Source organism: Bos grunniens, chromosome 3, assembly GCF_055505025.1.
Source record: "Bos grunniens cultivar Pamir isolate PY7600 chromosome 3, Bosgru_T2T1.0, whole genome shotgun sequence".
Lineage (NCBI taxonomy): Eukaryota > Metazoa > Chordata > Mammalia > Artiodactyla > Bovidae > Bos > Bos grunniens.
Genome location: NC_141167.1, coordinates 40,765,908 through 40,792,567, shown reverse-complemented (window position 1 = coordinate 40,792,567; position 26,660 = coordinate 40,765,908). Strand labels below are relative to the sequence as shown.

General features: G+C 41.5%; 1 protein-coding gene across 13 annotated transcripts in view; it reads right to left on the bottom strand.

The window, feature by feature from the left end:
• Positions 1-23,012, bottom strand: part of RAVER2 (ribonucleoprotein, PTB binding 2) — a 137,263-nt gene extending 114,251 nt beyond the window's left edge. For 4 of the 13 annotated variants that reach the window (XR_015160213.1, XR_015160210.1, XR_015160214.1 and 1 more), the window contains exon 1: positions 22,370-22,741. Coding sequence is in view for 7 of the 13 variants with exons in the window: in XM_086390391.1 (XP_086246517.1) it covers positions 22,370-22,594 (225 nt within the window). In the remaining 6 variants the exon portion in view is untranslated. Of the gene's footprint in view, positions 1-22,369 lie in introns of all 13 variants that reach the window. The other 9 variants (XR_015160211.1, XR_015160212.1, XM_086390386.1 and 6 more) reach the window with 4 other exon arrangements.
• Positions 23,013-26,660: the final 3,648 nt, after the last annotated feature.

Below are 26,660 nucleotides of genomic sequence, written 5' to 3'. Positions count from 1 at the left end.
TTTTTTCTACATCTATTGCAATGACTTAAATCCTATCTTCATGCCAGGGGTCACCAAATTTTTATTTCCACCTCAGATGTCTCTCCGAGGAGCCACACCTATGTATGCCATTGCTTGCTTAGAACTACCTTTGAATGTTCAGTTCAGTCACTCAGTCGTGTCCGACTCTTCGCGACCCCATGAACTGCAGCATGCCAGGCCTCCCTGTCCATCACCAACTCCCGGAGTTCACTCAGACTCACGTCCATCGAGTCAGTGATGCCATCCAGCCATCTCATCCTCTGTCATCCCCTTCTCCTCCTGACCCCAATCCCTCCCAGCATCAGAGTCTTTTCCAATGAGTCAACTATTCTCATGATGTGGCCAAAGTACTGGAGTTTCAGCTTCAGCATCATTCCCTGCAAAGAAATGCCAGGGCTGATCTCCTTCAGAATGGACTGGTTGGATCTCCTTGCAGTCCAAGGGACTCTCAAGAGTCTTCTCCAACACCACAGTTCAAAAGCATCAATTCTTCGGTGCTCAGCTTTATTCACAGTCCAACTCTCACATCCATACATGACCACAGGAAAAACCATAGCCTTGACTAGACAGACCTTTGCTGGCAAAGTGATATCTCTGCTTTTGAATATGCTATCTAGGTTGGTCATAACTTTCCTTCCAAGAAGTAAACGTCTTTTAATTTCATGGCTGCAGTCACCATCTGCAGTGATTTTGGAGCCCAAGAAAATAAAGTCTGACACTGTTTCCACTGTTTCCCCATCTATTTCCCATGAAGTGAAGGGACCGGATGCCATGATCTTCATTTTCTGAATGTTGAGTTTTAAGCCAACTTTTTCACTCTCCTCTTTAACTTTCATCAAGAGGCTTTTTAGTTCCTCTTCACTTTCTGCCATAAGGGTGGTGTCATCTGCATATCTGAGGTTATTGATATTTCTCCCGGCAATCTTGATTCCAGCTTGTGTTTCTTCCAGTCCAGCGTTTCTCATGATGTACTCTGCATAGAAGTTAAATAAGCAGGGTGACAATATACAGCCTTGACGGACTCCTTTTCCTATTTGGAACCAGTCTGTTGTTCCATGTCCAGTTCTAACTGTTGCTTCCTGACCTGCATACAAATTTCTCAAGAGGCAGGTCAGGTGGTCTGGTATTCCCATCTCTTTCAGAATTCTCCAAAGTTTATTGTGATCCACACAGTCAAAGGCTTTGCCATAGTCAATAAAGCAGAACTAGATGTTTTTCTGGAACTCTCTTGCTTTTTCCATGATCCAGCAGATGTTGGCAATTTGATCTCTGGTTCCTCTGCCTTTTCTAAAACCAGCTTGAACATCAGGAAGTTCACGGTCCTTTGAATGTTACACACCCGATAATACTTTTTTTTGGCCCAACACAAGGCCATATACGTTTCATGATATTGGGTGAGTAAACTGTGAAAGAAAATGAAGTTGCTCAGTTGTGTCTGACTCTTTGCGACCCCATGGACTGTAGCCTACCAGGCTCTTCCGTCCATGGGATTTTCCAGGCAAGAATACTGGAGTGGATTGCCATTTCCTTCTCCAGGAGATCTTCCTGACCCAGGGATTGAACCCAGGTCTCCAGTACTGTAGGCAGACGCTTTACTGTCTAAGCCACCAGGAAAGTCACCTTGACTGAGTAAATGTGGTGTCAATTTAACTCAGCTAAATTTTTAACAGCTTTCAATGCAGCTGTTTTGCTGGAAAGTTCATTTGAATACCAAGTTTTTGCCAGAGGAACATTTTGACATGGCCTAAAAAGATTAGTAAACTTTCAATTTTTTATTAGCAGTATAATAATAATAATAATTTACTGAATATTTACTTTATCCCAGGCTTTTTACTGAAATAATCTTGTTTAACCATAACAACCCCTTGGTCTGGATTTTTAAGTTGGATATTATTATGGAGTTTATAGCCAAGGTTACTAAGGCCTAGAGAAGGAACTTGTACAGACAATATATAATCAATCTGGGATTCAAACACAATTTGACATACTTTAGACCAAACACACTGAATTATTCTAAATCTTAAGTATCAGTGATACAAAAATAAAATCTATGAACTGTTCATTTCCATCACATTTCTAACGCTTACTATATCACTAACCTCCTAACCTTAGAGCAGAGATCAGGGTTAAGAACAACGTTTGGGAGATAAAAGCAACAATTTTACTTTTTGACAGCTAGATGTCTGAATGGAGAAGGCGATGGCACCCCACTCTGGTACTCTTGCCTGGAAAATCCCATGGATGGAGGAAGGCTGCAGTCCATGGGGTCGCTAGGAGTCGGACATGACTGAGCGACTTCACTTTCACTTTTCACTTTCATGCATTGGAGAAGGAAATGGCAGCCCACTCCAGTGTTCTTGCCTGGAGAATCCCAGGGACAGGGGAGCCTGGTGGGCTGCCGTCTATGGGGTCGCACAGAGTCGGACACGACTGAAGCGACTTAGCAGCAGCAGACGTCTGAATGCATCACTCTCTTGTTTTTAAATATTTCAATAGACTCTCATTTTCTTTAAAATAAAATTCAAATTCTCTTAAATAGCTTTCAATCATCTGGTCCTGCTTCATGTGTTAGCCTTAAATTGAATCACTACCCTTCTCAAACTCTGCGTATTGCTATGGATATTCCTCACCCCTCTCTTTAGCTCCTTTCCCCTAGTTTATTTCTCTCCCCCTGGGTTTCAACTTTAATGAATTTCTCTAAGAAGCCTTTCTGACTCTCTCAAGTGTGGAGTAGATATCCTCCTTCTGTGCCCCCACAGCATTTTTTACTTTTCCCATCACAACACTCATAGCACCCATCATCTGTATTTTAACTGCTTATATACCTGAATCTTCCTTAGATTGCAGGCTTAGTAAATAGCAAATACCATGCATCTGACCTTGTTCGTAAAAAGGTCTCCAACGTCTAGCAAAAAGCAGACTTTGAATATTTAAATGCATATTTGTTTCTACATATCATCTTGATCAACTCCAATACAGCATTCTTTTCTGAGATTATTTTACAATCTAAACATAAACCAATATATTGAAAGTGCTCAAAAATTACTCTTTACACTAACCTAATACATAGCTCACTTCTTTAAAAGAAAATATTTGATCCACCTCCTAAAGCAATGAAAATAAAAACAAAAATAAACAAAAGGGACCTAATTAAACTTAAAAGCTCTTGCACAGCAAAGGAAATCATGAACAAGATGAAAAGACAACCCTCAGGATGAGAGAAAATATTTGCAAATGAAGCAACAAAGGACTAGTCTCCAAAAGACACAAACACCCCATGCAGCTCAGTATCAGAAAAACAACCCAGTCAAAAACAGGCAGAAGACCTCAACTGACACCTCTCCAAAGAAGACACATAGATGAAAAGCTGCTCAACATCACTAATTATCAGGGACATGTAAATCAAAACTACAATGAGGTTATCAATTCACACCAGTCAGAACGGCTATTAGCAAAAAATCCACGAACAATAAGTGCTGGAGAGGATGTGGAGAAAAGGGAACCCTCTTACACTGCCAGTGGGAATGTAAGCTGATATAGCCACTGTGGAGAACAGTTTGGAGGTTCCTTGAAAAGCTTAACACAGCACTACCGTATGACCCAGCAATCCCACTACTGGGCATATACCCTGAGAAAATCATAATTCAAAAGGACACATGCACCCCGATGTTCACTGCTGCACTAGTCACAACAGGCAGGACAAGGAATCAACCTAAATGTCCAATGACAGATGAATAGATAAATAAGGTGTGGTACATATATACAACGGAATATTGAGTGTGTGTTAGTCGCTCAGTTGTGTCCAACTCTGCAACCCCATGGACTGTAGTACCCCAGGCATCTCTGACCATGGAATTTTCCAGGCAAGAATACTGGAGTGGGTTGCCATTCCCTTCACCAGGGGATCTTCCCAACCCAGGGATCAAATCCAGGTCTCCTGTATTGCAGATTCTTTACTGTCTGAGTCATTACTCAGTCACTAAAAGGAACAAAATAGGGTCATTTGTAGAGACATGGATGAGCCTACAGTCTGTCATATAGAGTGAAGTCAGAAAAACAAATACTGTGTATTAATGCATATGTGTGGAATATAGAAAAATGGTACAGATGAACCTATTTCCAAGCCAGGAATAGAGACCCAGATATATGGACATAAGGGAAAGAGTGGGGGTGGGACGAATTGGGAGATTGAGATTGACATATATATACTACCACCTAGTTGGAAGCTGCTATAAAGCTCAGAAAGTTCAGTTAGATGCACCTGAGGCAGCGGCTGGGTGGGGGGCACTGGAAGGGAAGTCCAAGAGGGGATATAGGTATGCATATGGCTGATTTACATGATCGTGCAACAAAAACTAACACAACATTGTAAAGCAGTTGTATTCCATTTAAAAAAAGTTCTGAGCAAAAAGAAAAAATAAAGTGCTCAAAAAATTACTCTCTTTACACTAATCTAATACATAACTTACTTCTTTAAAAGAAAATATTAACATACCTCAAATTAATTAATATTATATGTCTAGCAATAAGAGGCAGAGAAGGCAATGGCACCCCACTCCAGTACTCTTGCCTGGAAAATCCCATGGACGGAGGAGCCTGGTAGGCTGCAGTCCATGGGGTCGCTAGGAGTCGGACACAACTGAGTGACTTCATGTTCACTTTTCACTTTCATGCACTGGAGAAGGAAATGGCAACCCACTCCAGTATTCTTGCCTTGAGAATCCCAGGGTTGGGGGAGCCTGGTGGGCTGCCATCTATGGGGTCGCACAGAGTTGGACACGACTGTAGCGACTTAGCAGCAGCAGCAGCAGCAGCAATAAGAGGTTCTCCATGAGCAGTTCTTGCTTACAGACATCCCCAATAGATAGATTTAGATAACCAAAGAAAATGTAGATAGATTTGTTAAATCTAATAGATTTAGATAACCAAAGAAAATTTCTTTATTTTCCCAAATAAAAGCCAGACAGAAATTACAATCTCCTCTTCTCTGACACAAGTGTTTTTCTTTTCAAACATCACCTGGATGTATGACTAATTATCAAAAATTAAATTGTTTAAAAATAACCCCCATTTGTTATCTCTCAGTACTGTAGGTCAAAAGTTCTGGCAAGCTCAAATGAATTCTCAGGGTCTCTCAAGGCCAAAATCAAGGTCTTAGGCAGGCTGAGCTCTTATCTGGAAGCTCTAAGGAAGAATGCACTTCCACTCATGAAGTCAGTTAGCAGAATTCAGTTTCTTGCAGTTGTTGAACTGAAGTCCCCATTTTCTTGCTGGTTGTCAGTTGGGGACCACACTCAGCATCTAGAGACGGCTCTAAAATCCTTGTATGTGGACCCCTCCATCTTCAAACCCAGCAACAGTGCATCAAATCCTTCCTGTGCTTCAAATCATCTGACTTCTCCCTCTGCTAACAGCTGGAGAAAATTTTGCTTTCAAAGGACTAGTATAGTCAGATATGTCTCACCTGGATAATCTCCCTTTTGATAATCCCAAATCAACTGAGTAATAACCTTAATTAGATCTGCAAAAATTCTCTTCTGTCATGTATGTAACAATCACACATGTGACACCTTAGTAGGCAAAGCTCAAGAATATACGAGCATATGTATTATGTACATAGTCACAGTTTCATGGATTAGAAATCTTGGGGGGCTATTTCTAAATTCTGCCCACAACAATCACTAACAATAGATACCACTGTACCCTTGGGCCTCCCTGGTGGCTCAGTGGTAGGGAACCTGCCTGCCAATGCAGGAGAAGCATGTTCAATCCCTGGGTCAGGGAGATCCCCTGGAGATGGAAATGGCTACCCACTCCAGTAATTTTGCCTGGGAAATCTCACGGACAGAGGAGACTGGTGGGTTACAGTCCATGGGGTCACAAAAGAGTCCGACATGACTTAACGACTAAACAACAACTGTCCCTTAAACATACTTACACAAAACATCTTATTTAATACCTCAGGTTTCAGAGCTCAAGCAAGGTGAGAAGGAGACTTGCCCAGAAGGGAAACCCAGCTCAGAGTGTCAAGAACTCAAGCAAGGTGAGAAGGCCTTCTGGCCAGTGGAACAGCCCAGTGCAGGAAGAAGGAGCTTAAATTGGATGAGGCGGGCATCTGCATGGGAGAGGAGACAGTTTCCTCACAGTGGTGATGGGAGATTACTTACTCACAGGAGAATTGTTCAAATAAGTAAATATATTAAGGACCATGAACATCAGGTTTCTCCTTGTCAGAAAAAGAAGGAACAAATATGGATTGGGAGAGAGCTAGCGAGAAATCCATTATGTTAGACTGCAATCTAATACATCAGTGTGAACTCATTACTCTCGATAAAGGTGGAAATGTATGTGTGTACATAATACATGCTGGTGCTGCTCCTAAGTTGCTTCAGTTGTGTCTGACTCTGTGCGACCCCATAGACGGCAGCCCACCAGGCTCCCCTGTCCCTGGGATTCTCCAGGCAAAAACACTGGAGTGGGTTGCCATTTCCTTCTCCAATGCATGAAAGTGAAAAGTGAAAGTGAGTCGCTCAGTCGTGTCCGACTCTTCACGACCCCATGGACTGCAGCCTACCAGGCTCCTCCATCCATGGGATTTTCCAGGCAAGAGTACTGGAGTGGGTTGCCATCGCCTTCTCTGACATAATACATATGCTAGTATATTCTTGAGCTTTGCCTACTAAGAGCAATTGACAGCAGTGACATCTCAAAGGCAATGAGTACATCTAGCTCCCAGATCCTGGCTTCTTAACATCATTTCCCCTAAAAAAAACTAGGCTTTGTAATGGTCATTGAGACTGTCACCACAAAATATCACAGGCAACAGAAACTTACCTTCCTCACAATTCTGAAAGCTAGAACTCCAAGATCAAAGTTCTACTTGGTTTGGCTTCTGCTGAGATCTTCTCCCTGGCGTGTACATGGTCACCTCCTCACTATGTCCTCCCATAGCCTCTCCTTGGTGATTGCACTCATTGGGGTAGGGCTGGGGGCGAGGCACACAGCAGAAAGAGAGCTTTCTGGTGTCTTTTCTTCAATGACAATTATCCTATCAGACCAAAGCCCCACCTTTATGACTTCCTTTAAATTTATTTACTTCCACAAAGACCCCAGCCATACTGGCACTTACGGCTTCAACACATAAATTTGGGGGAACACAACCCTAATGAAATGGATGATTCAAGGGCGAAAGCAGTGGTCCCAAATCTTTTTGGCACCAGGGACCGGTTTCGTGGAAGACAATTTTTCCACAGAGCAGGCAGGGGGTGGGGATGGTTTGGGGATGATTACAGCACATTAAATTTATTGTGGTCCTATAAGCATCCAGTACCGCCACTGATCTAACAGGAGGCGGAGCTCCGGTGGTAATGGAAGCGATCCGGAGCAGCTGCAAACACAGGTAAAGCTTCCCTTGCTCGTGCACCACTCACCTCCTGCCGTGCGGCCCGGTTTCTAACAGGCCACAGAGCAGTACCAGGCCACAGAGCAGTACCAGCCCACAGCCTTGGGGTCTGAGATCCCTGGGCTAAAGCACAGAAAGTAACAAGCTACATCACCTTACTGTGTCAAAAACAAAGGAACTGCTCAGTGAACGACAGGGACATGTCAAAAGCATATCAGACCAAAAGACAAGATATAGAAGCAACCTAAGCATCCATGAAAAGATAAAAGGGTAAAAAAGATACTGTATATGTACACACGATGGAATATTAGCTTAAAATAATGATTAATAATTAGTTTAAAATAATGTTAAAAATAATGAAATTTTGCCATTTGCTACAACATACTTGGACCTGGAAGGTATTATGCTTAGTGAAAATTAGACAGAGAAAGATAAATACTATGTTATCACTTACATGTGGAATTCAAAAAATAAAACAAAGAAAGAAATGAATATAACAAAACAGAAACAGATTTACTGATATAGAGAACATCCTAGTGGTTACCAAGGGGGAGAGAGATGGGGAAAGGCTGCAAGAGACAGGGGTAGGGGAGGAAGAGGTACAAAGCAGCATGTATTAAATAAGCAAGATATAAGGATGTAATATATGACACAGGGAATATAGCTAGAATATAGCTAATATTTCATCACTTTAAATGCAGTATAATCTATAAAAATACTGAATCACTCTGTTGTACACTTGAAATTAATATAACATTGCAAATCAACTATAAAAAAAAAAAAAAAAAAGGACCCGTTCCTTAACTGTGAGAACCGAACTAGTGACTTGTTTCCAAAGAACAGTGAACAGGAAAAAAAAAAAGAGAATCTTTACAAAGAAGTGATGTAGCAGACATAATTTTAAACAAGTGATCAAGGTTAACATCACCAGTAGAAGTCATGCTGATGACATGTACCCCATCAAACAACGTGATCAGAAGTGGACTTCACCTCTGTGGAATTCTTCCCCAAATTCCATAACCCTGATCTCCCATAATAAAATGATTATACAAACCCAAGGTGAAGGGCGTTCTAAAAAATTTCTGACCAAATTATCAAGTCATGAGAAACAAAGAAAAGACTAAGAAACAGGTGTATAATGGAGACTAAGGAGATGTGATACCTGAATGTGGTACCCTGGATTGTAACCTGCAACAGGAAAAGGACATAAGTGAAAAAACAAATGAAATCCAAGCAAGTCTATAGTTCAGTTAATAATAATGTACCAATGTTACTTCCTTAGTCTTGACTAGTTTACCTTGATTACAAGATTTGACATTAGGGAAATTGGGTAGAGAATATATGGGAACTCCATGTACTACCTTTGTAACTCTTTCTGTAAATCAAAAATTATTGCAAAATAAAAAGTTTATTTAAAAAAGGAAATAGGAGCCAGCTTAAAGAAGTTCCCACTATCCAAATGTAAAACAATTAAGGCATAAAACTAAGTAATGATAGTAATGGAGCATAACTCACTGAACAACATAGGAAACCAAGAGTTTACTTTTGATATAAAGTAATAAATTAATATATTGAACACTAGAAAGGGAATACAGGCATACCTCAGAGATACTGTAGGTTTGGTTCCAGATCACTCAATAAAGTGAATATCCAAAGTGAGACACATTTCTTTTTGGCCTTCCAAAAAAAAGTGCATATGAAAGTTATGTTTACACTATACTGCCATATATTAAGTGTGCAGTAGCACTGTCTTTAAAAAGCACATAATTTAAAAATACTTAACTGGGGAAAATTCTGAAAGAGATGGGAATAGCAGACCACCTGACCTGCCTCTTGAGAAACCTGCTTCCTGCAGGTCAGGAAGCAACAGTTAGAACTGGACATGGAACAACAGACTGGTTCCAAATAGGAAAAGGAGTACGTCAAGGCTGTATATTGTCACCCTGCTTATTTAACTTATATGCAGAGTACATCATGAGAACACTAGGCTGGAGGAAGCACAAGCTGGAATCAAGATTGCAGGGAGAAATATCAATAACCTCAGATATGCAGATGACACCACCCTTATGGCAGAAAGTGAAGAACTAAAGAGCCTCTTGATGAAAGTGAAAGTGGAGAGTGAAAAAGTTGGCTTAAAGCTCAACATTCAGAAAACTAAGATCATGGCATCTGGTCCCATCTCTTCATGGCAAATAGATGGGGAAACAGTGGCTGACTTCATTATTTTGGGCTCCAAAATCACTGCAGATGATGATTGCAGCCATGAAATTAAAAGATGCTTACTCCTTGGAAGGAAAGTTATGACCAACCTAGACAGCATATTAAAAGGCAGAGACATCACTTTGCCAACAAAGGTCTGTCTAGTCAAAGCTATGGTTTTTCCAGTAGTCATGTATGGATGTGAAAGTTGGACTATAAAGAAAGCTGAGTGCCAAGAATTGATGCTTTTGAACTGTGGTGTTGGAGAAGACTCTTGAGAGTCCCTTGGATTGCAAGGAGATCCAACCAGTCTATCCTAAAGCAGATCACTCCTGGGTGTTCATTGGAAGGACTCATGCTGAAGCTGAAACTCCAATACTTTGGCCTCATTAGAAAAGACCCTGATGCTGGGAAAGATTACGGGCGGGAGGAGAAGGGGACGACAGAGGATGAGATGGTTGGATGGCATCACCGACTAAATGGACATGAGTTTGGGTAGACTCCGGGAGTTGGTGATGGATAGGGAGGCCTGGAATGCTGCGGTTCATGGGGTCGCAAAGAGTTGGACACGACTGAGCGACTGAACTGAACTTGCTAAAAAATTGCTATCATCTGAGCCTTTAGCACATCATACTCTTTTTGCAGTAGTACCAAAGATCACTGATCACAGATCATCATCACAAATGTAACAATGAAAAAGTTGGAAGTACTACAAAAATTGCCAAAATATGTTACAGAGACACGAAGTGAGCAAATACTGTTGGGAAAATGGTGCTGAGAGACTTGCTTGATAAACTTTCAATTTGTAAAGAAAATGTAGTATCTGTGAAGTGTTAATAAAGCAAAGTACACTAAGATGAGGTATGCCAGTTTTAATTGAGTTTTAATTGAAGTATGTCATCTCAAAATCCTTATTAATTACAATTAGAATTACAAATCTGCTTGTAGAAGCCCAGCAGATACCACTTTTTAAAAAGTCAGAGGGATCAAGATAACTTTACCAACAATGGGAAAATTCTACAACATGTACCACCCTGTGATGTTCCTGCCAAGGCTACATAACATGAATCTAATTATGCAGAACTAATCTAATTATTGATGCTTTTGAACTGTGGTGTTGGAGAAGACTCTTGAGAGTCCCTTGGACTGCAAGGAGATCCAACCAGTCCATCCTAAAGGAGATCAGTCCTGGGTGTTCATTGGAAGGACTGATGTTGAAGCTGAAACTCCAATACTTTGGCCACCTCATGCGAAGAATTGACTCATTGGAAAAGACCCTGATGCTGGGAGGGATTGGGGGCAGGAGGAGAAGGGGACGGCAGAGGATGAGATGGCTGGATGGTATCACTGACTCGATGGACATGAGTTTGGGTAAACTCCAGGAGCTGATGATGGACAAGGAGGCCTGGCATGCTGCAGTCCACGGAGTCGCAAAGAGTCAGACACGACTGAGTGACTGAACTGGACTTTTTTAAATGTTGAGTTTTAAGCCAACTTTTTCATGGTAGTTTCACAAAGTTTCACGGTAACAATGTGTTTATGCTGGAGAAAGTCCATATTTGTAAGAAATACACAATAAAAGTCCTCAGGTTGATAGAAAGTAGGTCAGTACTCTCTCAAACAGTTCAGGAAAAATAAGTTCTTTGTACTTACAACTTCTCTGTAAGTTTGTGATTATTTCAAAATTTAAAACTTCCCAGATTCACATGTTCTTGTTTATTGCTGTTACATCTATTCTAGATCAGGATGCAAAAAACTAACAAGATATAAAGTCAGAGAGATGGAGACTAATCAGAAATCAAAAGCAAGCAGCTGAACTTGAGGGTAATAGAAGATTCAAAGTTCAGGAAATAAAGGCAAACTGAGAACTATAAGCAGATAATCTCTATAGTGGGTTAAGGAAAGATATAAAAACTGGCTAGGGCAAAGGAAGTGAGGTGGGGCTGGGTGAAAGGTGATGACAGGAAAGAGGCAAAGAATATATGTGCAAATACAGGCTCAAACAGATGCAACTCTAATGCTATTTTGGTAACAAAAGTTTAACAGAAAGCTTCAAACTCATAAGGCATATGTACAAGCATAGGAATGAAGGAAATCTAAAGATAATGATGGTAAATAAGCTCAAAATTAAGCATAAAATGCCTAGAAAACAAATTTAGGGACACACAATAAGTTAGGACTCAGAAATCTAACAAAGAAGAAATTTATCAGAGCAACAGTTACTGTGAGTAGCCTTGATATGTTTTTAGAAAAGAAACCTTTGCATCCACACATGTTAAGTGGGAAATAATACATTATAGTATCTTAGACTCTAAGAAAAATAATTCTGAACATTTACTCTGTGCCAGGCATACTATGTAAAATGTTAGTAATACTGCATAAGCAGAGAACAACACTGACATCAAACATAAGTGACATAGGTGACTTTCTTAAAAAGAAAATTAAGAAGCCTGATTTATTTCCTGCCCAGAAGGAGGACCGTGCCACCTATGCATAAATGTGGCCCACAGAAGTTTCTGCTGAAAACTCTTCTCAAGAAGCAGCTTTGGACCTGTTCAAGTGGTCCACACTCAGGTGAAGTCCCAAAAACATGATCAAAACTATAACAGTGTGGGAAGGTGTTCCTCAATCTAGGTATAAAATCTCCCAGAATGAGATCAGAGGTAAATTGCAAGAGATCCATAGCACCTTTAACTTACATGCAGATTTCTATGTGCCTATGAACATTAGAGGGGATTCCCTAATAGCTCAGTTGGTAAAGAATCCGCCTGCAATGCAGGAGACCCTGGTTTGATTCCTGGGTTGGGAAGATCTACAGGAGAAGGGATAGGCTACCCACTCCAGTATTCTTGGGTTTCCCTTGTGGCTCAGTTGGTAAAGAATCTGCCTGTAATGTGGGAGACCCTGGTTCAATCCCTGCGTAGGGAAAATCCCCTGGAGAAGGGAAAGGCTACCCACTCCAGTATTCTGGCCTGGAGAATTCCATGGACTGTATAAGTCCATGGTGTCGCAAAGACCCCGACATGACTGAGGGACCTGCACATGGTCATTAGAACTTTTCCGGAGAGAGGGTTTACAGCTTTCAACCTATTCACAAGCCATAAACAGTTGACTGATAGAATAATTATATGTGAATGGAGTTCACTGCCAAAAAAGCTAACGCAATCTTACAACGCAAAATGTGTTCATCTTACAAACTAATCCTGAAAGCCTGCCATGTGCCAGACACATTAACAGAAGCATAGCATTTTAGAACAAAGAGGTGGGCAGTCTCCTTCTGTTTTAAACTTCCCTTGGAACAATGTGTCAGCTTCTAGGTTAAACACTGGTGACACCAAGGTAAATATTACATAACCCCTGTCCTTTGAAACACTTAGGATACAGTGTATGTATGGGGATTACAATCATAACACAGTGTGGCTTAAAAATATAAACTTTGGAATCAAAAAGACATTAGCTTTTCTCCACTCTACCAATAAGCTGAATGACTGCACGGACTGCTTGACATTAATTTTGCACCTCTGTTTCCCTATCAATAAAATGAGAATTGAAAAATTCTGATCTTACAGCCTTGGAAAAAGGATTAAACATAATGCAAAAGCAGCACAGTGCCTAGCAACAGTTGTTTAGTTGCTAAGTCCTGTCCAACTCTTTTGCAACCCCATGGACTGTAGTCCTCCAGTTTCCTCTGTCCACGGGATTGTCCAGGCAAGAATACTGGAGTGGGTTGCCATTTCTTCTCCAGGGGACCTTACCAATCCAGGGACTGAATCCACATCTCCAGCACTGGCAGTCGAATTCTTTACCACTGCGCCACCACAGCAGGCCTCCAATAAACAAAGGTTATTATCATTATTATAGAAATTCAGAGAAAAGAGACTTTGCTCCAGCTGAGGGATGATAAGGAGATTTCAACTAGACTCATATTCAACTCTGAGTGCCACATTTTAAGAGATCCAACAACAAAATGATAGTGGTGTGTGTTTAGAGAAAAATAAACAAGACGGTGAGGCAACTCAGACTCATGTTCTAAATGGAGTGGTTTGAAGGAAGCAAGGTTATAAGTTAAAAAAGAGAATATCATAATTTCTCCATGCTACCAGAGGAGAAAAGTTGGATCAAGAAATCAAAATTTCAGGGAAATAGATTTTATATATTTAATATAAATAAGACATTTATAACAACAAAAGCTGTCTGAAGATGGAGCAGGATATCTTACAAAGAAGTGATTTCTTTGACACTAAATGTGTTAAAAATGTGCTAGAATCCATGTGTTTAGGACCCTGCAAATTGTATTCATGCAATGCAGGAGACCCGAGTTCAATCCTTGGGTCAGGAAGATCTCTTGGAGGAGGGCATGGCAACCCACTCCAGTATTCTTGCCAGGAGAATTCCATGGACAGAAGAGTCTGGTGGGCTACAGTTTATGGCGTTGCGAAGACAAGACTGAGCAACTAACACACTATTCAACAAAAGGGTTAGGTAAAATGTCTTCTGACATCCTTTCCACTAAGGTTTCATGTTTTTTAAATTAAAATTCTGTATTATTTAGGATACTATTGGTTGTAATAAGATCCACTTGGAAAAAGAAACATTATGACAAACCTAGATAGCATATTGAAAAGCGGAGACATCACTTTGCCAACAAATTGTCAACAAAGGTCCAAATAGTCAAAGCTATGCTTTTTCCAGTAGTCATATATGGATGTGAGAGTTGGACCATAAAGAAGGCTGAACACCAAAGAAATGATGCTTTCCAACTGTGGTGCTGGAGAAGACTTTCAAGAGTCCCTTAGACAGCAAGGAGATGAAACCAGTCAATCCTAAAGGAAATCAATTGTGAATATTCTTTGGAAGGACTGATACTGAAGCCCCAATACTTTGGTCACCTGATGCGAATAGCTGACTCATTGAAAAAGACCCTGATATGCTGGGAAAGACTGAGGCCAGGAGGAGAAGGGAAGTTAGAGTCTTAAATAACTAAGAAATTCAAAGGTAGGTCAAGTTTTAGACACAGTTTGACCAGGGTTCTAGCTCAGCTTCTCTACTCTTTTTCCTTCCTTCTTTCTTTCTCTTCAGGTCAATTCTCCTTTGGATGTCTGCTTTGTCCTCATAATGTCAGCTGAATCAGAGCAATGAGTCTCTGCATTCATATTGCATGCAAAGAAAGAATTACTTACCTTAACAACCAGAGTCCTAAGCTTCTTTATTATACGAGGCTGAAATAATCACCATGGCCAAGGGACTCCCCTGTGCTGACTGGCATAGGTCCAGGTTATTGCCCACCCTTTAAACACTTACAATGGCAAAAGCGAAGAATTCCATTCATTGGTTATGTCACTTGCACAGATGGGGACAGAGAGCAAACCCAGTCAAATCACATCTCTAAATAAGGGAGGGGTAGGTCCTCAGAGAAAGATCTGGGCGCTATTAGGGAAAACAAGAAGAAAAAAGGAGACTGAGAAGGTAGGCAACAGCATCAGGGTCTGAGCAAGAAACAGATGGCACACTCAAAACCTAAGTAGCTGGAGAGAATTTTTGAAAGAGACTATCTTTAAAAATTCACAGAAAGCCCATGGTTAGCAAGTCAGTCCACTACAACCCCCAGGCCTAATTAGGCAAGGGGAGTGACTACAACCACCCAGGTAGCCTAGTTGAATAAAAGTGAAAGTCGCTCAGTTGTGTCTGACTCCTTGTGACCCCATGGACTATACAAGTCCATGGAATTCTCCAGGCCAGAATACTGGAGTGGGTTGCCATTCGCTTCTCCAGGGGATCTTCCCAACCCAGGGACTGAACCCAGGTCTCCCGCATTGCAGGCGTATTCTTCACCAGCTGAGCCACCTCTGGTTGCATGTAGAGACCCATTGGAAAGAAACTGTGACCTTTGAAAGAGGAACCAACCAAGCCCCAGGTAATCTGGAAGATAGGGAACTGGGTGAATAAACGCCTCACTCTTTCTCTCCTCCACCCTTTGATCTCCCACTAGAGGTTTGGCCAAATGCAATCAGAAACCAGAGAATGAGAGAGCCCTGTTAGTGCAACCCACAGCAGTCAGCCTCCAAGGACACAAAGCAGGTGATAAGGGTGGAGAAAGGTCTGGAGAAACAAGTGGAAGATATTCGGTATAGCAACCAAGGATGGTCTTCTGCAGATAATCATGAGCCAAAATTGATAATACACACACACATGTTCTAAGTCGTCTGATCTTCCCACTTCTCATTCAGTAACCCTCACTGAACACTATCCCCTGTGAGTAAGGCAACTGCTTCTTAGGCAAACGAAGTAAAAACACACCCAGGATTTCTAATAAGCAATTATAGATCTTTAAATTTATAGATGATCTGGTTTTCTGTATTTATATTATAATATTCTTTCATTAGCCTGTTCTAGCTGGGCTAAGCACAAAGCTTTTTGCCCACAGATGAGACATGAGCCCTGGAGACCCTTAAGGGTTACTGGCTGTAATATAGGGACAGTAAGTGCAAATAGAAGAATCAAGAGACAAAACTCAGGGGGTTAGTAAACCTCTTAGCAGCAACAGCCTTTGATTGGAGTTGATCTCATTTAATGCTGCCCTGATCTTCTGAATCTTATTTATTTAAAGAACAGTTCCCTTAAATGCAGCCCCTTCTTGAGCATCTCACATAAGACACAGGTGCGCCCATCAATGACTGAAAACTGGAAGTCTCTGCTCCAGCACAAAGCTAACCAGATATTATTGTACTATTTAGAGTAATCTTACACTTTAGAAGCATCATAGCTTAAATAAATGTTAAAATGCTAACCAGCAAAGCTAAATACCACCTACTATATCCCTTCTATGGGAAAACACATTGCAAGTCCAAAAATACCTTATAAGCATAACTCATTCATTAATTAGGGAATGGTCTATAAACCACCTGAAACTTCTCTAGATTGCTCCTTAACACTCAGCATTGTGATGCTAACCACAAAGTACTCCTCTTCTCAAATGTGTTTTTAGAGCAAGAATAAGCATTGCTGAAACACTTTTTAAGAATTTCTGCCAAGACTAGAAGTTCACTGAGCCAGTGGTGTCCCAGAAATGTAGAAATATATTCTTTTAGCAGCTTTCAGTCCTTGTTACACTGGGACACAGGAAACACATAGAACCCCACAATGTAGTCAATTGTGATTACACTAAAAAAAGAAAACGCGATAGGTAACTTTTAAGTAGTAGAAACCACTATACTAAGAAAAGTAACTTTTGAATTAAGTAAAATGACATCCTCAGTAAGAAAAAGAATGATATCATAATGTAAAAACATCCTGCTATTGTCAGGAAAAAGTGATGAATTAACAGCCCCAGCTTAAAGCGAGGCAATAATTATTGAATATATTGTTAGAGAAAACAAATAAGGTATATTTTTAAATCCCACAGTTAAAGAACACAAAGTATGTGAGAAAACTCTATTGGTTTCTAACATTAAAAAAAAAAGTGGGAATAAATAGCATTTAAGGAGAAAATCAACCAGAGTTTCCTACATTTGGTGGTTTGTTATTCTAAAAAAGTGCTATGCTTTCAAATGGGCCTCCATGAATTAACCATCAAGCTTCTCAATTGACTACCATAATAGAGCACTTTGAAATCAAAGTTCAGTTCAGTTGCTCGGCTGTTTCTGACTCTTTGTGACCTCCTGGAATGCAGCACACCAGGTTTTCCTGTCTATCACGAACTCCTGGAGTTTGCTCAAACTCATGTCTATGGAGTCGGTGATGCCATCCAATCATCCCATCCTCTGTCGTCCCCTTCTCCTCCTGCCTTCAATCTTTCCCAGCATCAGGGTCTTTTCCAATGAGTCAGTTCTTCACATCAGGTGGCCAAAGTATTGGAGTTTCAGCTTCAGCATCAGTTCTTCCAATGAATATTCAGGACTGATTTCCTTTAGGATTGACTGATTGGATCTCCTTGCAGTCCAAGGGACTCTCAAGGGTCTTCTCCAACACCACAGTTCAAAAGCATCAATTCTCTAGCGCTCAGCTTTCTTTATGGTCCAACTCTCACATCCATACATGACTACTGGAAAAACCATAGCTTTGACTAGACGGACTTTTGTTGACAAAGTGATGTCTCTGCTTTTTAATATGCTGTCTAGGTTGATCATAGCTTTTCTTTCAAGAAGCAAATGTCTTTTAATTTCATGGCTGCAGTCACCACCTGCAGTGGTGACTTGGAGCCCAAGAAAATAAAGTCTCTCACTGTTTCCATTTTTCCCCCATCTATTTGCCATGAAATGAAAGTTACTAATATCCAAAGTGAGACAACAGAGTGTTTTTTCTATTTACCAATCCTGGCTATTAGCCCAAGTACTTCACATTTTCTAATTACACAGTGTCTTTCAGATTTTAAAATAAATACAACAAAGACAAAATACATGCATACGATATGTAAGAAAGAAACCTGAGTGAACTCAAACAATATAGGAAATAAATACCACTGTTTCTCCATTTTGAAACCCTAGTAACAATGCTACTGAAACAGAATCAGGTTAATCATAAAATATACACAATTTATAGAAATACAATTTAAAAATCCACGTATTAGGGCACTACCTTAACTAATCAAAATTCTAAAGTCAGAGTTGCAAAAGACTATTCACACATATAGACACACACATATACACAATGGCTACAGTGAATAAGAACCAGTGTTCACAGCATCGTTATTATTCATTATAAATAATGATAGTAATTATTGTAAATATTAGTCATAATAAATCAATCACTACAATTACATTCCAAAACACATACATTCAAAGACATAACTATAAATATCATTATCACAGTGGGATGGAGTACTCAGGGATTGAGGTAGCTTTAAAAAATTAGAGTTGAATCCAGGGCAGGACCAATAAAAAAATGAGACTAGAAGTGTAGGCAGGGGCCAAGTCACAAAAAGCTAGAGCCTTACATTTCTATCCTAGTATGTCATGCTTCTCAAGTGATGTCTGAGTACTCCATGGTAATACCAGAGTGTGGAAAATCACAGGATAAAGACAGTGGATCTTCCTTCAGTGTCAAGTTTATGAAAAAAAGATCTGGAGGGAAGTTAACTGAATTTAAGTCATTGTTTTTATATTAAATCCAACTTTACTAGAACATAAAATCAATGTGAATTTTTCAGACAGGACATGAAGCTTCAAAGGAATTTCACTCTTGCAGTAGGCTAATTCAGGTTCACTGTTCCTTACAATCTGAAGAAGAGAGACAAATAAGGGAGAATTGAAGGAAAGTTTGAGAATCAGTGTTGGGAATGCGAATGGGGAGCCAAAGATTTGTTGTTGTTTTAATAGGAGAGTGACATGGTCAGATTTGTGCTTTGGGTCGCTCTCTCAGGGAAGTGGAACAGGATGGGCTAAAATATAGAAGATAGCACAGTAATGAGAGTAGGCAACAAACAGAAAAGTTGTAAATTTGTGCAAGAAATGAAAAGGATATGAACCAGAGTTGAAGCTATGAGAACACAGAGGGCTGGGAGGACTCCAGAAAGCATATGATGGTCACCAGGCAGCACCTGACTGATGGTGGTAACTATTCTTTTGAGAACTCATTAGTTCTCAAGGTGTTCCTTTTTTTAGAGCAAGTATTTCTACTACTGTAAGGTATTTGATATTTGTACCTTTAAAAGCTCGAACTTAAAAATAACATTGTATGTCTTCTAATCATAGGAAGAGTATAGCTGTGGGATGGTATTGTAAATCTCTTATACCAAAAATTAAACAAAACATGAGTAAGATTTAAGAAACTATGTTTAATTAAGAAAATGTCCACGTTTTCAAAATGTTAAGAAGAAATCATTGGGCTCCTACTGATCAATCACCAACACAGAGTTTCTAGAAACATGACTATACAGTTTGAGAACTCGAGTTAGGAATGACTTTGATCCTTAATGTGATATTACCAAATAAATGAATGAATCAACATAGCTTCTCCTAGAAAAGAACAAGAATTTGGGTATTTAAAATATCTCATTACTTAGAAAATGGACAAAAAGTAGTCTTTTAACTTTTTTTTAACCATGTTAGTCACTTTATAAGGAATAAATAGGAGTTTATCTAGGTGATACTGGCTAAACAATACAAAATAAAATTAAACTTAATCCTTCACTAGTAAAGTTGACAGTAAAATGCAGCCACTAGGTAAAATCAGAATTAGAATGGTTATGGGAAATAAAACATAAAATATTTACAGAACATATTCATGGAAATATTCCAACTTGAGAAGTAGATCAAGTACATGTTAATTTTATTGGACTAGTAAAAATAGCAATTCTTCACTTTAAATATTCTGAAGAAAAGTGTCTTTTAATTGCTTTTAAAAATTAGCATATTTGGCCTACTCTACTTATTTATGTAACACAGACCATTGATAGTTATGACCGTGATCAGAAAACCTAGGAACAGTACAAGTACTGAAGACAATAGAAAAAAGAAAAAAACACTACTCGAGCAAATGTTATCTGTAATCTAACACTGACCTGTTTAAATTTTAAACTGCACTATCAGAAATACTTAAAATATTTCATTATAGAAATGATCATACAAAAAATAAAGACTAGGACAAGTCTGGAAACCAGTATTCCAGGTGCTAATAATGGTTTGTTTTGTTGCTTACAGATGAAACTCTTCAGTTCTCAAAAAACCTGGCATAAAAATTTAACTTAACATAAAAATTTAAGATACTTTACTTGTCAGTAAAAGATTCATCTACATATACAGATCTTATACCAGTTTCATTTGATAATTTATGCTAACTACCTTATCGTTGTTGGGTCACTAAGTCAAGCCCAGTTCTTTGCGATTCCATGAACTGCAGCACGCCAGGGTTCCCTGTCCCTCACTTTCTCCCAGAGTTTGCTCAAATTCCATCTATCTTACAGAAAATCCTAAAATTGAGATTATACATAAATTCATAACAGAGGGAGACTATCTCAAAAATATAAATCAGTGTAATTTTCATAAAACCTCTCTCCATCACTAACAAGTAATTAACTATTCCTTTTATTGGACTCTTTGATATATTTTTTCCAAGTCTCTTAAGACAGGAGATGAGAAAGATACCAACAACAAAGAAAAAATAGAAATGTCTAAAATTTATGGTTCAAATATTTTTAGAATTAATGCAAAGAAATGTGATAGCAAAAATAGCTGACATTCTACAAAGGAAATCAAGACACTCCTCTCTCTTCTAGATTACCTACACATAAAACTATTCCTTCAATTTTTTTTTTTTTTAATGCCATCTGCCTTTTCCAGGCCTCCCTCTTTCTGAGCTCACTTGCTGTCCTCTCTTTGCGTGGGCAAGGGAAAGTTGCTTCAATGAAATCAGTCCATTGCAGTTGTCCTTACAGTATTACAAAACATTACCCGCTTGAGGGGAAGTGGACAATAATGGAAGGAGTTGAAAGAGGGATGAGATGTACAAATACTGACAGAGACTTTTTTACATTGCTTTTTTGAAACAAAATGCCCCTTCATGCATATGGGTTACAAGGTTACATGCTCACATTTATTGTGAATGGCTATGTAAGATCTAATTACAAAGCAGCGAGGCACTGGTCTCATTATTTAACGGATCTAATGGAAGAACCGCTGCAATTATCAATAGGCAGCACCCTCCTCCCGCCCCACCACACACACGGAATACCATGCATCCCAGTATAGGAGGGAGCTACACTAATTGCCTCAAATCTGCAACCACCAGGACAGCCCACCCTCCCCAACCCCACAAAATATAGAAATTCTAGCTAAATGTTAAATATACGTGAACATCTAGACAATTAAGAAACCCTGAACAGTCAAAAGAAATTCGGGGTTTTTTTGGTTTAAAAAAAAATGCATGCACACATGAAAAGATAGTATTTCACGTTAACGGTGTTATCTTTAAATATCAAACATACCGGTGATTTCTATCCCACTCCCACCCTGCGTTGCGCTTCTTTGTGTTTTCTAGTTTTCTTACAATGAGCAAACGAGGATGTTAATTTGGCAATCCAGGAGGCGGGGGCGGGGTGGGGGGTGGTGATGGTAAAGTCAATTAGATGTAGAACTTAAAGCAACAGTTAATTTGGTTCAAAGACACAGAGAAACCTATCTCGAAGCCTTCTCGGAGTCAGTAAGACGGCAGCAAGGCTCCCCAGAGCGCTGCGATAACCTCTATAACCAGGGTCTTAGCAGACTGAGGGGACAGAGTTGTTTCATACAAACTCGGGCAAGTGCTCCAAACAGCAGCAAAACTCACTCCTCGCTCTCCCGTGACCCCGCCCCCATGGCACACCCAGGTCCCGAGGACTCTGCGGGACCCTGCGCCCGTTCAACTTGCTCCCAAAGCCTTGGTTTCCGCCCCCTCCCAACCCAAACTGTGCTCCGCAGCCCACCGCCACTCTCCTTCATCTACTCCCCCAAACCCTTCCCGAGACACACGATCCTGGAACCCGCCGGACTTAAGAGACAGCGCTCCGGGTTCCCGTGACCTTGGACAAGCCCCTTCGCCTCTCCGAGCCTCAGTTTCTTAACGTGCCTCCCTAGAGGGGCGACCGCGGGCTCAGAAACCGGGGGGGGGCTCTGCAAAAGCCACGGACGGTGCTCGTAACTCTGCACGACCCCTCCTCCCCCGGACCGCTCGCAGACGCTGGGCACCAGCCTGGACACCTAAGGGGCAGCTCTGTTCTGCAGCTGCTGCGCCGGAGCCCCCGGGGACGCGTCGCCTCGCAGCCCGTCCCCGTACCTGGCAGCTGCTGTCCTGGGGCAGGTTCTTCACCAGGATTTTTCTGCGGTTGCTAAGCTCCCGGCGCATCCGCTGCAGCCGCGCGGCGACCTCCTCCGGGTGCAGCGCCGCGGGTACGGGGCCCCGGGCGTCGCCGCGCGCCTCGGAGAAGGGGCTCGGCCCGCGCGGCCCCGACCCCGGCGCCGCCGCGCCCCCTTCGCCGCCGCCGTCTCCCGCCGCCGCCATCTTCCCGGGCGCCCCGCGGCTGCGGGCTCCTCGGAGGCTCGAGGGGAAGGGAGAGAGCGAGCGGGAGGAGGCCGCAGAGCGGGCCCAGCCGCGGGGAGGGAGGGAGAAGGGGGACGGAGGCGGCGCCGCCGCCAACAACCGGCGGGCGGGAAGAGGAAACCTGAGCGCCGAGGAGGAGCCCAGAACCACCTCGCGGGGACCTCCCCTCGGGCCGCGGGCCCCGGAGCACTGGAGCGCCCGCCCCTCCCGCGAGGGCCTCGGCGCCGCCCCGCGGACACCTGTGCTGGCGCGGGCTGGCGCGCTCCCCTCCTCGTAAAGCCCTAGGGAACTCCCAGGTTTGGACACTAGGTATGCGGCCCTTTGGCACCGGCTTCCCCGGGGACACTCGAGCCCCAAACGCCTGTCCCCGCGCGGCCTTCCCACGTGACACCGTAACTGTCCCCGAGCTCCCCTCGAAACTCCCGCGCTGGGATAGCTCCGGGGCTCACGACGCGCCTTCAGCCCCTGCAAACCCGGGGAGGCCCCCCCTCACCCCGCACGGTGACCCTTCCGCCGTCCTCAACGTGTACACATTTGGCAAAGAAATTAAGAATTCTCAGTGAAAAATAAAATGTGAGGTTTTCTAGGGAGTACAAAGAAACATGTTCCGGAGGCAATTTTTTATATTTGGAAAAACCTGATCGCAAAGTATTTTCCTGGCTGTATCTATGAGAAAGCGTGTGCCCAAGCTTGACCCGTCCCTCCGTTTCTTTTGTACATTTCCTAAAACGTAAAACCTGGATGGTTGCATATGCAGTGCATAAAGGGGTGCCGAAACAAGGACAAATGGAGACGATCTATGGCAGAGGGCTGGAGAAAACGCTACTTGGAACATTATTTTAATTGAAACTTGGAGGGAGAGTAACATTTTAGAACTAAGTCAAAGTGATGTTATCACATCAAACAACTGGGGAGCCTTTGACTGGCACCAGCCCAAATAACTGTGAGCAAAGAGAAACGTGCATCTTTTCATGGCATACAAATACACTCTCAAACAACACCAAAGCCTGTTTAATAACATTAATGTTATTGCGTTGGGGTGAAATATTTTCAGTAAATGTCACCAAAAAGTGAAAACAAAAAAGGTTTTTAAAAAATATTCTATGTGTTCAGTACTTGTGTCCCCACAATCGTCTAAGTACAAATGTTTCATTTCCACTTCACAATTCAATTAGGTAAGTTTTATTTTCCTCACTTTACACGTGAAGAAACAGGCAGGTTGCTTAATTCTAAAGCCCAACGCTCTTAATAACATAAAAAGACTCACCTGTCATATCTCCATCACAAAATTGCTAACATTCCTGCCAACAAATACTTGTATCATTAAAATGATTCTGCACTACACTCATGTTCTTAGTAGCACTATTGTCAATAGCCAAAGGGTAGAAGCCACCTAAAAGGTCTACTAATGAATACATTATAGCATATGTGCACTGCTGCTGCTGCTGCTGCTAAGTCGCTTCCGTCGTGTCCGACTCTGTGAGACCCCACAGACGGCAGCCCACCAGGCTCCCCCATCCCTGGGATTCTCCAGGCAAGAATACTGGAGCGGGTTGTCATTTCCTTCTCCAGCATATGTGCACAATGGAATATTACTCAGCTGTATTTAAAAAACCAAGTACTGCTACAAGGTGGGTAAACATCAAAAACATTGTGCTTAATGAAAGAAACCAGACAAGAAGGGTCACGTTACATAATTACATTTATATGAAGTATTCTGATAAGTAGATCCATAGAGACAGAACTGGAGCTGGTAGTTACCAGGGGTTGAGGGAACAGGGAATGGGAAGCAACTGCTTAATGGATATAGGTTTCCTTTTGGGGTGATGAAAATGTTTTGGATTTGGACAGAGGCAGCAGTTGTCCAATATTGTGAAAGTACTAAGTAAACACTGAATCAGTTCAGTTCAGTCGCTCAGTCATGTCCAACTCTTTGCGACCCCATGAATCGCAGCACGCCAGGCCTCCCTGTCCATCACCATCTCCCAGAGTTCACTCAGACTCACGTCCATCAAGTCAGTAATGCCATCCAGCCATCTCATCCTCTGTCGTCCCCTTCTCCTCCTGCCCCCAATCCCTCCTAGCATCAGAGTCTTTTCCAATGAGTCAGCTCTTCACATGACGTGGCCAAAGTACTGGAGTTTCAGCTTTGGCATCATTCCTTCCAAAGGAATCCCAGGGCTGATCTCCTTCAGAATGGACTGGTTGGATCTCCTTGCAGTCCAAGGGACTCTCAAAAGTCTTCTCCAACACCACAGTTCAAAAGCATCAATTCTTCGGCGCTCAGCCTTCTTCACAGTCCAACTCTCACATCCATACATGACCACAGGAAAAACCATAGCCTTGACTAGATGAACCTTTGTTGGCAAAGTAACGTCTCTGCTTTTGAATATGCTATCTAGGTTGGTCATAACTTTCCTTCCAAGGAGTAAGCGTCTTTTAATTTCATGGCTGCAGTCACCATCTGCAGTGATTTTGGAGCCCAGAAAAATAAAGTCTGACACTATTTCCACTGTTTCCCCATCTATTTCCCATGAAGTGACGGGACCAGATGCCATGATCTTAGTTTTCTGAATGTTGAGCTTTAAGTCAACTTTTTCACTCTCCTCTTTAACTTTCATCAAGAGGCTTTTTAGTTCCTCTTCACTTTCTGCCATAAGGGTGGTGTCATCTGCATATCTGAGGTTATTGATATTTCACCCTGCAATCTTGATTCCAGCTTGTGCTTCTTCCAGTCCAGCGTTTCTCATGATGTACTCTGCATATAAGTTAAATAAACAGGGTGACAATATACAGCCTTGACGGACTCCTTTTCCTATTTGGAACCAGTCTGTTGTTCCATGTCCAGTTCTAACTGTTGCTTCCTCACCTGCATACAGATTTCCCAAGAGGCAGGTCAGGTGGTCTGGTATTCCCATCTCTTTCAGAATTTTCCACAGTGTATTGTGATCTACACAGTCAAAGGCTTTGGCATAGTCAATAAAGCAGAACTAGATGTTTTTCTGGAACTCTCTTGCTTTTTCCATGATCCAGCAGATGTTGGCAATTTGATCTCTGGTTCCTCTGCCTTTTCTAAAACCAGCTTGAACATCAGGAAGTTCATGGTTCACGTATTGCTGAAGCCTGGCTTGGAGAATTTTGAGCATTACTTTACTAGCATGTGAGATGAGTGCAATTGTGCGGTAGTTTGAGCATTCTTTGGCATTGCCCTTCTTTGGGATCAGAATGAAAACTGACCTTTTCCAGTCCTGTGGCCACTGCTGAGTTTTCCAAATTCGCTGGCATATTGAGTGCAGCACTTTCACAGCATCATCTTTCAGGATTTGAAATAGCTCAACTGGAATTCCATCACCTTCACTAGCTTTGTTCATAGTGATGCTTTCTAAGGCCCACTTGACTTCACATTCCAGGATGTCTGGCTCTAGGTCAGTAATCACACCATCATGATTATCTGGGTCGTGAAGATCTTTTTTGTACAGTTCTTCTGTGTATTCTTGCCACCTCTTCTTAATATCTTCTGCTTCTGTTAGGTCCATACCATTTCTGGCCTTTATCGAGCTCATCTTTGCAAGAAATATTCCCTTGGTATCTCTAATTTTCTTGAAGAGATCTCTAGTCTTTCCCATTCTGTTGTTTTCCTCTATTTCTTTGCATTGATCGCTGAGGAAGGCTTTCTTATCTCTTCGTGCTATTCTTTTGGAACTCTGCATTCAAATGGGTATATCTTTCCTTTTCTCCTTTGCTTTTCTCTTCTCTACTTTTCACAGCTATTTGTAAGCCTTCCCCAGACAGCCATTTTGCTTTTTTGCATTTCTTTTCCATGGGGATGGTCTTGATCCCTGTCTCCTGTACAATGTCACGAACCTCATTCCATAGTTCATCAGGCACTCTATCTATCAGATCTAGGCCCTTAAATCTATTTTTCACTTCCACTGTATAATCATCAGGGATTTGGTTTAGGTCATACCTGAATGGTCTAGTGGTTTTCCCTACTTTCTTCAATTTAAGTCTGAATTTGGTAATAAGG